A 14,545-nucleotide genomic window follows, 5' to 3' on the forward strand; every position below is an offset into this window, starting at 1 on the left:
TGCTCTGCCCCAGGCGTCCCCAAGTCAGCATGCTCTGCCCTGGGCTTCCTGGAGTCAGCCGCTGGTCAGTTTCAGCAGTGGCTGACTTGGGGAAGTCTGGGGCAGAGCAGCTGGGGTGCTGCCGGGTTGGTCCCGCAGCGCAGAGGGACGACGCTACAGGACCAACCTGGCAGCACCCCAGTTGCTCTGGCCCCAGCTTCTCCGAGTCAGCCGCTGGTCAGTTTCAGCAGCGGCTGAATCGGGGAAGCCGGGGGCAGAGCAGCTCCAATTGTCCAGCTGCCCAGAGCACTTCTGGGTTCCAGATGGTGCGGAACCATCAGGAATGCCGGACCATTGGATGCTGGACCACTGGAGTTTTACTGTACAGGCAGTCCCCGGGTTACGTACAAGATAGGGACTGTAGGTTTGATCTTAAGTTGAATCTGTATGTAAGTCGGAACTGGCGTCCAGATTCAGCCGCTGCTGAAACTGACCGCCAGTTCTGACTTACATACAGAATCAACTTAAGAACCCCAAGTGTCCCCAAGTCAGCTGCTGCTGAAACTGATCAGCAGCTGATTCCAGGAAGCCTGGGGCAGAGCAACGGGGAAGCCTCGGGGAAGCCGGCAGCGGAGCAGTCCAGGCGCGCCTGGACTGCCCCGCCACCGGCTTCCCCGCGGTTTTGCAAAGCTGCGGGGGGGGCTCGGGCAGCGAGGCACCCCAGGCGCGCCTGGACTGCCCCGCCGCCGGCTTCCCCGCGCTTTGCAAAGCCGCGCGGGGGGGGGGGGTTCGGGCAGCAGGGCTGCCCTGCTGCCCGAGCCCCTCCGCGGCTTTGCTCTGCGTCTTCCTGGTCTGCAGACCAGGGAGACGCAGAGCAAAGCCCCAGAGTACACGGGCGGCAGGACCGCGAGGTCCCGCAGTCCGTGTACTCTGGGGCAGCCCCGTTCGTAACTGCGGATCCGACATAAGTCGGGGACTGCCTGTATACACTTTCTCTACCTTGCATTGATCAGTTGAGTGGCATATCAAATAAGGGCCTTTCTAGACTGGTACATTACTGCTAACCAGAATGCCATACATTTATTTCCATTAAATGAAGCTGGGGAGAAGTAAGTATTCACAGTAGCGCAGCTCCGTGTGGTTGACCCTTCAACCCTCCCTGTATAGCTGGGGAAATTAATTTACAGCATCTATGACAACTACCTCTAATATCCTGGGATTGACACAGCTACAGTTACACTGCAAAAACAATGGAAAATATTGAATTTAGCCATTTGAAATGGAAGTGCCACAATATAAAGGAAAAGGAACTTAACAGTGACATCTATTTCCTGAGAAATGCAAGAAAGAAACCATCAGCCCCAGAAATGTCAACATCTGTAATCCTGACTACTACATACAACTCTAGACATGCTGAGCAGCTCTTGTGGATGGACTTCAGAAAAACAGAGGAACCATTTACTGTACTCCTCACACTCCAGAAGGGACCAACTCTTACAAGACCTCCTCAGGTATTTCCCCATAGTGGAGGGAAAAAATCTAGGAAAGGTGCCTGGGAATCATGCAAGAAATCCAAAACAACTATCAGAAAACCCTGATGACAGCCACCCAACACAAAAACAAAAAGTGGAACCAACTACTCCACAACCCACAATTTCCAAGAGCATGGCACCACTACCCAGCATTTGGGTACAAGATAGGGACTGTACCCAGCACCACTACCCAGCATTTGGACACTACACAATACCCAAACATCATCAGGTTATCAGGACAACCACTCACTGGAGCTTATCTGTACTCACTAAAGGAATGAACTCAGTACCACAGAACTTGATACTACACTAGCATATAGAAAACTAGAAGAATTCTATCACCTCCACCTCAAATATGACAACACTCACAATTGTACGTGACAACACTGCCAGATATTTTCAGAAAGAATGGCTCTTGGGCAAGAGGGGGTAGCCTGCTCCTTCTTGCGCAAAAGCCCCTTGTGCAAATATGGTGGCTCATTAAGTATGCAAATGTGCATATGTTCTTGCGCAAGACTGGGAAATGTAGATACAGGCAGTCCCCGAGTTACGCGGATCCGACTTATGTTACGAACGGGGCTTTTCTCGCCCGGGAGGACAGGAGCGGCGGGACGCCCAGATGCGCCGCGGTCCGCCGAGAAAAGCTGCTCCCCGTCTCCCTGGTCTGCAGGGAGACGGGGAGCAAAGCCTTGGAGCACGCCCGCAGCGGGACAGCCCGGGCGCGCTTGAGCTGTCCCCCTGCGGGCATGCTCCGCGGCTTTGCTCCTCATCTCCCTGGTCTGCTGGTCAGGAGACGGGGAGCAAAGCTACGGAGCACGCCCACAAGGGGACAGCTCAAGCGCGCCCGGGCTGTCCCACTGCGGGCATGCTCCGCAGCTTTGCTCCCCGTCTCCCTGGTCTGCAGGGAGACGGGGAGCAAAGCTGCGGAGCACGCCCGCAGCAGGACAGCCCAGCTGCGGCGCATCTGGACTGTCCCGCTGCCCCCGTGCTCTGCGGCTTTGCTCCGCGTCTCCCAGGTCAGCAGACCAGGGAGACGGAGCAAAGCCGTGGAGGACTTGGGCGGTCCCGCCACCCCCGTCTCCCTAGTCTGCTGGGGGGGGGTGCAGCTAGTGCCCCCCCCCAGCAGACCAGGCTTTTCTTGCCTACCCCTGGGGTAGAGCAGCTGGGGGCTGCCAGGTTGGTCCCACAGCGCCGCTCCGGATCAACCCGGCAGCACCCCAGCTGCTCTGCCCCAGGCGTCCTGATTCAGCCGCTGCTGGTCAGTTTCAGCAGCGGCTGAATCAGGACGCCTGGGGCAGAGCAGCTGGGGTGCTGCTGGGTTGCTCCAGTAGCGCCGAGGAGCCGCGCTACTGGAGCAACCCAGCAGCAACCCAGCTGCTCTGCCCCAGACGTCCCCAAGTCAGCCGCTGCTGAAACTGACCAGCGGCTGACTACAGGAAGCCCAAGGCAGAGTTGCTTTGCCCCAGGCTTCCTGGAATCAGCCGCTGATCGGTTTCAGCAGCAGCTGACTTGGGGACGCCTGGGTTTCTTAAGTTGAATCTGTATGTAAGTACGAACTGGCATCCAGATTCAGCCGCGGTTGAAACTGATCAGTTTCAGCAGCGGCTGACGCCAGTTCCGACTTACATACAGATTCAACTTAAGAACAAACCTACAGTCCCTATCTTGTACTAACCCCGGGACTGCCTGTATAGCTAAATGCTTTTCACATAGTGATCATTCTGTATCTGACCTATCAGTCCTCAAAGAAAACCTGAACAACACTTTCAAAAGACAATCTGGGGAGTTTAAATACATAATTCTACTAGACCCTAAAATGGATTTAACAGAGACGCTGGATTTATGGCTTGTTGCAACAGTCTGTAACCCACTAATCCTCTCTCTTGTTCTAGAACTGCAGAGGTCTAATGGGCTATTCTGTGTTGAATGCTCCCTTGGGATGTGCGCTAACTTGTTATGCTAAACGGTCTGTGACCTGGCATGTAGCTGTGCAATGCAGAGCACCTTTCCCAGACCTGAAGAAGAGCTCTGTGTAGCTCAAAAGTTTGTCACTCTAGCAGAAGTTGGTCCAATAAAAGATATTATCTCAGCTACTTTATTTATCTAATCATCATATTCACAGTTTCAGGGCAGCAGAGCCTGTTGTGGGGATTTCCATTATCAGCAGTAAACTGGCTGATATGCAGTTACATACTTATGCACCACTCTGTTGTTGTAAAGCTCTGGCTTCAGCCATGTAGCTCCTAGAATTCTGTCTCTGCACATCGATTTCATCCTGAAAAATGGTGAGAATTATCAATTCCTCATGGTTTCATTTAGAATTGAGATTGTTCAGGATTAGGCACCAAGTCACCTCAATTGAAAATATTAGATCATTTCATAGGACTTCGTGAATTCCTCCGTTTAGTAGAGAATTTCATTATTTTTGTTTTGATTTAATATGACAATCCAAAATGTTTCACATGAGGGATATAAGAAATAGTTTTCTACATTTTGGATTTCAAATTGTATTATTGTATTAAGAAACTGTATATTTGTTTATATGGTAAATACTTCCCATCAAATTATCGAAAATATATTTAATTTTTTTCATCCATATTTGCATTTCAGTTTAATTGGTTGTGTTACTACAACACCAGTGGTGACTATTATATGAAGTTTTGGTCACTGTATAGTAAGTATATTCTTTTTAGTAAATTAAAGGAATTCCAAACACAGTTTTTAAAAAACCCTAGAAAGTAAATGGTGTAGTTTGTTGCTTTGGTGAATTGTCTCAAAGGTCATAAAAGAAGGGAGGGTATCCTGTCTTCTGGTGGAGTGGCTGAGTTTTCATTTCCAGATTGTTTACTTTGGCATGCAGCCAGATCTGCATAATTTTTCTATTATGCTTGTTTGATGGATTTAAAGGGAGGTGGTAAGGATGACTTCAAAGAGTGGTCTGTGATTTTCTTCTTGTTTGTATTAAAGGGCCTTTTAAGAGAGTTGAAGATTATAAACTAGTCTAACTAAAATTTAAGTGCAAAACAACTTGAAGGTCAGTTGCATTTTCAAAACGCTTAGATGGAAGCCAGGCGTGCAGGCCCATTTGATCGTAGCTTTGGCCTGCACTTTTCCCTAAACAGTGTATATACCTTTGTACTTTTACAGGCAGTTTGTTACTATTGATTAACAGCAGTTACAGTGAGGCAAACTGACAAAAGCCAGGAAATGTAAAATGCTCCTATACAATTAAAAATAACCACACTGGGGTGGAGGTTCTCCTCTCACAGAAGAGCTTACTAGAGAAGAAAATCACATCTGGAGACTGCAAGAAAAGCCTTGTTGAAGTTTCCTCCTCATCATCTCCAAGGACAAGGGGGGGAGGTTGGTATGGGAGAGGGAGGCATCCACATGGGCAGTGGATGAAGATAGGGCGGGGGGAGGCAAGTCCCCAACCCTGTCACAAGCCCCATCCCTTTTGCCCAGACCCTGCCCCCAGCATCACCAGGAGGTGGGGCAGTGTGCGGCCCATACACAGGGAGGGGGGGCAGTGCACGGCTCTTGTCTCTCCACTCCCAGTAGGTGTTCTGGGGGCAGAGTATGGGTGGGGCCAGGCTGACGGTTTGGGAAAGCAATGGCTTCGCCCGCCTGGCATACCCATTGCCCATCGGCATGCAATAGCTCAAGAATCTGTGTGGTAAGCAAAGAAAGCAGCACCCAGCTAAAGCTGCTATGCTGGCTTTATGCATCTCCTCCCCAATAGCAGCAAGCTCTTTTTTATCATTGCTCCCATCAGCAGAACCCCTTGTGACTGAACACAAGCCCTCTCTCTACTGGAGTTAGCAGTCACAAAGGGAAATTAGTGCTGCTCGAATCAGATATTTCCCAGTGGGGATCCCTGAGAGGCCATGTACAGAGAATAGCTGTTTCTAGTTCTTGCCCAGTGCCCCCACATCCCTCCTCTTGTCTTTAATCTGTGTCCTCCTGTTTTGGAGGAGCTCCAAGGCAAATGGTCACAAAAGGAGCATGCAGTGAAAGCACAGATCTTCCTTTCTTTGCCTTCCTCTCGCCACTCCCTCCTCCCCCACCAAATGATGCTTTCCTCTGCTTTCATGGAACGGGAGAGGAGCAGCAGGCTCAGTAATTGCTAAGCAGTAAGAGGAAAGGATTTCACTTAAACTTCTTTTTTTAAAATTTACCATCAAACACGTGGTAGACCCTATGCAGTCAAGTAGGAGGACACAGTCTTTGTCTTGAGCTTTCGCAATGTATTTAGAACATTACTGGAATAAACATAGCTTTGCTTTTGAAAGATCTTTCCGCTTTTAAGAAAGAGAACCTGGGTTGTAGCTGTAAAGTATGTTATCCACGACTTGTACTCACATAGCTGTGTTTGATGGGTACTGTCAGCTGCATTTTCACAGGCACTGTTTTACTGAATCTGTTTTGCTTTGTGCATATCTTTATGTAATGAACACTGTTATTGGGTTCTCGGGAGAGAGGTAATTTTTTCCCCAAAATAAATATCTTGTGGCTTTTATATCTGAATACAAATATTTTTGTGTTCCCTAGAAATCATTGAAGATCATTCCTGTTAGGTAAATATGTAGCTTTTGGATTACACAAATTTGCTTCACTGTTCATCTTAGAAACTCTGCCTCTGGAGCTATTAATGATGTAAACACACATATATAAATAATTATTAAAACTGTGTCTATGTGGGCCCCAATCCTGAGAGGCACTTAAACATATACATTTGACGTCCCATGGACTTCAGTTAGACTGCTTGTCTCAGCAAAATTATGCAGAGTTGGAACCTTTCTTTGTAAACTACAGTGGCTCCATTGACAAGGAATACTACATAGACAAGGGGTCAGCAACCTTTCAGAAGTGGCATGCCAAGATTTAACTTACTCACTTCTATTTACGGATCTGTGTGTTGAGGGGGCAGGGGCAGACTGGCTATTGTGACCATGTTTTCTGCTGCTAAGGAGAATGGTTTAATTGTTAAACAGATTACGCATTTTAACTTGTGTTAGTTTATCAAATTTCATTTTAAATAAAGTAAAATGTTAATCTATGTCCAACAAAAGGTTTCAAGGTTTTCTTTATTTATGGCAGGAGTGAGGAACCTTTTTTCGGTTGGGAGCCACTGACCCACAGAAAAAATCAGTTGGGTACCACATAAGCAAGAAGCAAAAAAACTCCTCAAACCCCCTGCCTCACTGATGTGGTCCCTGACTGAGACGCCTCACTCCTCTGGCGCTCCAGCCCCACAGGGTGAGAGGAAGGGACAGGGAGGACTGAGGTTAAGGGCTTCCCATAGGCCAGATTTACTTTTCTGGGGTTCCAGAGTTAGTGGATTTGGTAGACCCCATTAGTCTCTGGGCTGGGGACAAAAATAAGGGGTTCAGTGTGCAAGACGGGTGCAAGTATATGGGATAGCGATGGGGTGCAGGGTCTGGGCTAAGGGTGGGGTGCAGAAGGAGAGGTTGCAATATCTGGGTAGGGGATGGGGTGTAGAAGGGAGAGCAGTTCTGAGGTCTGGTGGGAGGTAGGGTGCAGAAACAGGCTGGGAGTAGGGTGTTTGGCCAGGGAGAGGGAACAGGAGTAAGGAAGGGTACAGTATGTGGCCAGGAGTTAGGGTGCAGGAGCAACAGTGGATGCAAGAGCAAGGTGGGAGTAAGTGTTTGGCCAGGGGAGACTGTGGGAGGGGATTTCCCCAGTGGGGTGAGAAGAGAGAGGGTACTCATGTCCCCTCCCCCACCCCACCAGACCTGGCTCCCTGTTGCTTCCCCAGCAGGGAGGGATGGAGAGTGGGAGCGCACCTGCTGAGCCCAAGTGCACTCTGTAACGCCTCTGCCAGGGCTGAAGCAGAAGCTCTTAGGCACAGAGGAGGAGGTGGCGACGCAGCCAGACCGGGGGTCCCATGCACCAGAGGCAGTCCCACGGGAGGAGACTGCGTGGCATGTGATTGAGTGGGGGCAGTGGGTGGTGGAATGGCCAGAAAACGCGCACCACCGGAAGCAGGCCTGGCTACCCACCAAAAAAGCTCCAATGGAGCCGTGTACGCACTCTGTGGGGAGGGGGGGAAAGGGGTTACTGTGCTACATAAGGAGCAATGGCAGTTAAAATTGGGACAGTCCAGTATGGTCAGTGTACGGATCTGGAAGGGAGGCTCTCATGCCAGTGAAAATCGACTCACATGCCTCTTATGGTATGCATGCCATAGGTTGCTGACCCCTGATATAGACGAAAGGTGGGTTTTTGTTATATTAAGCCATGTTGTTGAGCTGTCCATGGTAATTTACTTCAGCATGCAAGTGTGTTGTGTTTTGCTGTTTCTTCGTTGAAGAAGTGACAGCTACCAATAAATCCCCTCCAGTGGGCAATTTAAATGAACTAGCCTCTTTCCAGTGCCAAAAAATATAGCAGAATCCTATTCTAATTCTCAAGATACTGTGTGTTGACCGCTTCTTTCCTGCCATAAGACCTCTCATTTCCATTCTCCACTGCTGTGTCCTCTTGGATCTGTCCAAGCCTCTAGTGGTAACAGCAGTTATATTAAAGTAGATACTCCAACAGCAATATCAAGACCCCTTCCTTTCTAACAATTAGTGGCTATAGGTATGTGGTAGAAACAGAGCAATTATTCGAGATCAAAGATCCTTTGTTTTTGTGCAAATTTTAATAACAAAGGGTAAGGAAACAAGTATAAATTGCTGAACAGATAAAAAACCAGTTCAATTGTTTTCCAAATGGTTGCATTCTGGTGTCTTCTCCTAATTTATGTATCAGCCAGTTAGGGAAGGATAAGTGCTCCTTTGTAGGCAGGGGAGCCAGCCGGAGTGCACGGCGCAAGGCTCTGGAGCATGCTGCATGGTGCTTCAGGGCAGTTCTAAAGGTCCCAGGGATCTAGCCACTGCCAGTAGCAGCAGTAGTGGCCAAAAGCCTGGGGCCCTTTAGAATCACCAGGCCCCCCACCTCTTTGCCCCACTAGCAGTGGGTCTGTTTGTAGGATACCAAAGTAAAAGGGTGATGGGGTGTGTGTGTGTGTGTGAGAGGGGGAGAGAGAGAGAGAGAAAGACATCACATGGCTTCTCTTCAGCAGTTTTTCTTAGCACTAAAGACAAAATATTCCCATGACCCTTTTAAATAATGGCAGTCTGGCACAATCCATACCTGCTATCACACAGAGAAAAGTTTGACGCCAAAGACGACAAACTCAGAGAACAATAATATTCTCAGATTTTTCTTCCTACTGTGTTTGTTGATTTGCAACTAGCCATATCTAATGCTTTCGGATCAATCTGAAGATGTGGGGCTCTAATGAACCATGCTGAAGATGTTAAAGAGACCATTGTGATGCTTGTTGTATAAAGGAATGTATAAACAGGCCTTTCTCTTTACTTTAAGGAAACTTGCCAAGTGTTAGGGGATATACAATACTTCCTTTGACATTGCTGTAAATAAGAGGATCCCTCATTCTGAATCTCTCACACGACTGCCTGAATATTTCAAGGCAACTTTCAGCCTTTTTTTATAACATATAAGCCCTCATTTTGGATCCAGACCTACATGTCCCACATAATGTACTGCTGTTTCGCTTTCTCTTACTATAAATTATGAGTATTGCATACTTTGTGCATTGGGAAAACTCATTATTAGTTATAGAGTTTAATTCCTCACCATTTTATTTTTTCATTTCCACTTTTGCTAAAGGAAGATGTTCACATTAGGGAGGTTGCACAGTTAGAAGGTTAGTACTTCATAGCAAGTGGCTTTTGATCTACACTATTTGACACCCTCACCATTTCCTTTGTGCTTGCATTGATTTGTTGTGACTTCTCTATACAAAAGAAGTGGAAAAAATGTTGGTGATACACAGAGTTGTCTCTTGGTCTTACGTTTCCATCTAGTGGAAAAGTGGGAAACCACAAAAGTAAACATATTCTTGTTTGTACCAGAGCTAGCTCTTGCATGTGTTTTTCTTTGACATTAAAATAAAGCCAGTTCTTCATAGAGAAAAGACAGCTTGCTTTTCTTAAATGATCGATTTTATTAGATGTTGAGTTGTGTTATGTGAACTTATCACTTGTGAAAGGTATCTCATGGCTGGAAATGAAAACTGAACTCCTATAGACACAGGAAATGCCAGGATTCTCCAGACAGTCCAGCCCATGAACTTTAACCATGCAGGAATCACCATTAGGAGTGAGAAGTCCCCATGCACAGCCAATCCTTGGTATGTCTGCTAAGGCTTTCCACTAGGCACTAGACTGTAACTCACCAAACTCATTTCACAAAGGGAAACAAATAATCATCAGGTGGTAACAACTGTGTATTGTTACTAATATGCTGTCTTAATACAGGTAATACACAGGTTTGTGGCACTATATCTCATTACCAAACCTCCTTCCCCAACTATCTATCTAGATTAGAACAAGAAGGAAATACAAAGTACTTGGTATGTTTTTAATTACTAGGCCTGGCTATTTTGGTGGACATTTCCCCCTAGCTAAAGTTTACAGCAAAGAAAGTCAATTAAAAATTACATTGGAAACAATGGTTCCATTAAGCTCTAATAAATATTGGCTATTTAATCTTCCAACTAGTTGAGGAAAGTTTTCCCAAGCTAGGTGTGAGTACGTATTTGTGTACCCTTAAATTATGCTCATTCATTTGTATGAAACTAGTTTACACATGTAATTGTGGCCAATTAGGAGCTTAGCTTGCCAGATGTGGTCTAAAATACAAAATTAATGCAAATATCTAGAGACAATTTCATTAATTGAATAGTCATGTTCAAATTAGGGGTGTTAAAGATCAGTTAATTGAATAGTTGAGTAACCTTATCGGTTAGTCAACTGTTCTCTAGTCCCCAGGGGCAGGGATAGCAGCCACTTTATCAGAGGCAGCAGTGCAGGGTGTCTGGTGGGAGCTCATCCGCTAGGGGAGCCAGTTTAAAAGCCAGCTTCCCTTGTGGACCAGCTGCCTGTTGTCCAGTGCTACTGCCTCTGATAAAGAGGCAGCAGCACAGGGTAGCAGCAGCCCCTGTCTAAGGTGGGTCTGTTCTTCCGGACCTGTTGCGAGCCAGAACTGAGCCAGGCTACCTGCCTGCCTGGCTCCTAATACACTTTAAATGTAGAGCCGCAGCAGGAGTAATCGTGGATCCCAGGGCCAGATTAAGACCTTTAGAGGCCCTAAGCACTGAAAAGATTATGGTGCCCCCACATATGTAATTCAAAATAAAAACAATACTATACCGTAAAATCTCTTTGTGCCCCTGCTTTGCTGGTGCCCTAAGCACGTGTTTAGTCTGCCTATTGGGTAATCCAGCCCTGATGGACCCAGTGCAAGCCAGAACTGAGCTGGGCTGCTGGCCAGCCTGCTAAAAAATTTACTGGAAAGGGTGAGGGGAGTGAAGTGCGTGTAGTCTATAGCATTAACCTATAAGCTTTTGCTTATCTGTTAATCGACTGCACAATTACATCCCTAGTTCATATGTGCATATGCAAATATGTATGTATAGTTTTGAAAGTTTGGTTCACTGTGCTTTGTCCTTTTCTAAAACTTTAATATTACAAATTACTACATAAAGAAGGCTGGAGAAATTTTTTTAATCAATAATGTAGTAGGACAGTGCCGTACTTCTAAAGAAGAATGTGAATTTTTTATCAGATCCCAATATTTTTTCTTTTACAGAACATAGGAAACTTGGAAATCTGACTGTGACCGTGAAAAAGACCGTCCCTTCTCCAGAAGCCATTCAGATCCTGTACCAGCGCATGAGATACGAATACGAGTTTTATTACTATGTCAAAGAGCAATTCCACCTGCTAAAGCGCAAGTTTGGACTTAAGTCTCATAGCAGTGAGCCGCATCCCAGGCCAGAATTCTTTATTCCTTCTCCCCTGGAAACTGAAGAACCCATAGATGATGAGGAGCAAGATGATGAAAAGTGGTTAGAAGATATCTATAAAAGGTGATGCAAGCACCGAGTCCTCCTCTGGTGACCTATCAGCTTTCTCAATATTTTTTTTTATTGTTAAAAAAAATATTCCTTAAGAGACTGAGTTAATGCGCAGCAGCATTTAAAACAAAAAAGAAGTTCCCATGTGTTGGGGCGATTGAGAGACACCCGGTTTTGCGGGTTATAGTTGTTTAATTTTATTGTATTTTTCTTGGCTCCATGCGATCCTTTACGGAACATATTTTAATATTGAACCATCTATCACCTCATCACAAAATAACTTTTGCACAGTAAAATGCTGCTGTACACATGAACCCATTTGCAGAACAAGATATATTATGTTAAACATAATTTACAAAGTAACTTTCATAAAATCCTTCTGTCACCAGTCAGTTTTAATACTATGCCCATTGTTGTGGCATTGAACATCAACACCATTTATAAAGTAGGAGGATACCACAGGAGCATAGTAACAACCTCTGATTAGAAAGCAACAATAAATGATTAGTTGATCAGAGCCGTTGTTACAACTAGGAAAGTTCAAACTGTAGTGGACTCAAAACAGAGTAGATAGTCTCCCTTGGGGAGCTTCCAGTGAGAGGAGTTCAATCTACACTTCAAGCAAATTAGATCGGGAGAAAAACAGGTTAAAGAACCCAGTTAGCCAGAAGGGTTCACAGACTCAAAGTGGAAAAAATTTTCAGTTAATTTGAATGACTGAGATAACTGAGTAGATGGGAAGCCAAAGGAGCAATATTGTGTGGCCTTGGGATTTTGCTAGTACAGTTGAAAATGTTCTTAGGAGGAAGATGTGTGATGCATAGTTTTATTTTAAAGAAAAAAATATAAACTATTGTCATTCCTAGCATGGGCACAGACCCAAAATTACACAAGAAGTTTTTTTCATACAGGAAACTTAAAACCATTTGGGGATCTTTCCTTTAGCGTGAACATTTATTTAATCTCAGTTCTGTGAGTCTTCATATCTCATGCAAATAATTGTCAGAATTAAGGTGAAATACAGGTGAGGATTTGTGTAGAAATGAAGTAAAATGATTTTTAAATGAGGGATTTTTTTTTAATGAGACATTGACAGATATGACTGATGTTTTACACACTGTGTAATGATAAAACAACAGAAAAATATCAATATAGCATTGAAAAACAAAACATGTTCAATTTTAAATTTAAGTATCGTTGTCAGGAAACACTAAAAAGTGGAGTGAATGGGATTAGGTGATGAATTGGGGACCGTTCCACTTAAGGTATCAAAAGGATTTCTGATTACAGTTTTGTGACATTTAGGGCTAGAATGTAACTTGGACAACATGTCTGTAGAAGCCAGTAAGTATCTACTTTACATTCCCAAACAGACTTCTCCAATCTTGGGTCTATGCACATAGGAGTAAGCAGAGCTATTTACACATGCAGTCTTGCAGATCAGCATAATTAAGTCAGTGTGTCTCGGGCAGAAGTAAACTACTTGCCCACTGACCAAGGAAGAAGTGCCCTCTATCACATTGCCTTCCTACATCACTTCTGGGATGGTACAACATGCACACCGTGCCTTGCATGAGGCTGGGCTTATATCCACAATCTAAGCCTTGCTAGATTTCTTGTAGGATAGCGGTTTTCAATCTTTTTATTTGCAGCCCCCTAAAAATACTCAAGTGGAGGAGTGGACTCCTTTGGAAATCTTAGACATAGTCTGCAAACTTCCAGACTTCCATGGACCACAGGTTCAGAATCACTATTTTAGGCTGAGCTCTTTAGTGTTTGCTTCAGGGGAGTTTCACTGTCTGTGTATAGTCTGCAAAATGGACCTTCATTTTGAAGTAAAAAGTTAAAGTTATTTTGTGATTGAGGTACGTGGACAGGCCTAAGCTATCAGTGCTTTCCAGAGGCTCCCCCTTTCATGAGCCTTCAGAGAGCTAAAATGTATGGTGGACCATCTTGATAATCTAACTGGTCTTTGTTATATTTGTCTGCAGAGAACTGAAGTAAAGAAGCAAAACCATGTTAAGACATGATAATTTGCAGAAAATATTACAGGGAGAAATTCTGTTCTTTCTCCTTACATCCCAGTTGTGTGATACCAATGCACTACCATGAAGAAAGGCACAATAGGAAACTGGAAGTGATGTAGATAACAGTTAGCATAGTCACTAAAATATGAATCTGCTGCATTGTATATTTTAAGTGGTTTCTATGAAATTACATTGAAAGAGTAATGATTAGTTTACACACTGTGCAATTGTTACATTTTGGAAAGACAATATTCCCTTTTTAAAAACAAATTCTGCTGAGTCCTTTCACAAGTGTCAGTGCAAAATAAGTCACTTAAGTCATTCAGCCTTACCACAAATTCACTTCCATTTCCTGTAGACGTTTAAGTCTATTTTTATCTTTATTTAATGATATCTTCAGCCATCTTTACTTTATAACCTAATCACAAACACTGTTACATATTTGATTCTCTGGGTTTTAGCATTGTATTTTTTCCTAGCAATTGACCTTGCCTCTTCTCCCTGAATGATAACTTCATAAATGTGTTTGGCACATAAATGTCTACAATTCCTGGCCCAAAAGTCCCTTTGTTTGTCATGAAATATGTTTTATATTTTTCTTTAATGTTTAAAAAGTACATTTTAAACAGTTTAATCTTTTACTTATTTATTATAACTTTCCAGCACATTCCAAATTCTAAGTTGCTCAGGAAGAGGTTGATTTAAATTATTTTATTTTGGTTTGATGGATTTCTTTTTTCAAAAACAAAAATCACTGTTATAAACTTTTAGCCCACAACAACTATGCAGTAAGTACCATATATGTACTTGTAAATTTTGTGGGGAGGAAAAGGTACTTGCCATCAATTGAAAATATCTGTACATTAGCTTAGTTTTAAATTAAAGCAATCTGTGTTTGGCGTGAACAATTATTTAACTTGTTCACTACCCTTTCTAAAATTCTGACATTAAAAAAAAACATGTAGAAGGATAGGGAGGGAGTTGTTTATTGTGATGGGGGATTTTGTTTGTTTGTTTGTTCACGCCAGTGATGTTTGAAGATGCAGCAGTGTCTG

The 14,545-nt window shown here is 44.4% G+C and overlaps 1 protein-coding gene across 4 annotated transcripts in view; it reads left to right on the forward strand.

Moving 5' to 3' along the window:
* UST (uronyl 2-sulfotransferase) overlaps window positions 1–11,941 on the forward strand; it is a 233,848-nt gene extending 221,907 nt beyond the window's left edge. For 2 of the 4 annotated variants that reach the window (XM_075924400.1, XM_006114947.4), the window contains one exon: window positions 11,196–11,941. In XM_075924400.1, coding sequence (XP_075780515.1) covers window positions 11,196–11,479 — 284 coding nt within the window. In that variant the 3' untranslated portion in view covers window positions 11,480–11,941. The remainder of the gene's footprint in view (window positions 1–11,195) is intronic. The other 2 variants (XR_331477.4, XM_025180626.2) reach the window with 2 other exon arrangements.
* Window positions 11,942–14,545: the final 2,604 nt, after the last annotated feature.

This window comes from Pelodiscus sinensis, chromosome 3 (assembly GCF_049634645.1).
Source record: "Pelodiscus sinensis isolate JC-2024 chromosome 3, ASM4963464v1, whole genome shotgun sequence".
In the NCBI taxonomy this organism is placed as follows: domain Eukaryota; kingdom Metazoa; phylum Chordata; order Testudines; family Trionychidae; genus Pelodiscus; species Pelodiscus sinensis.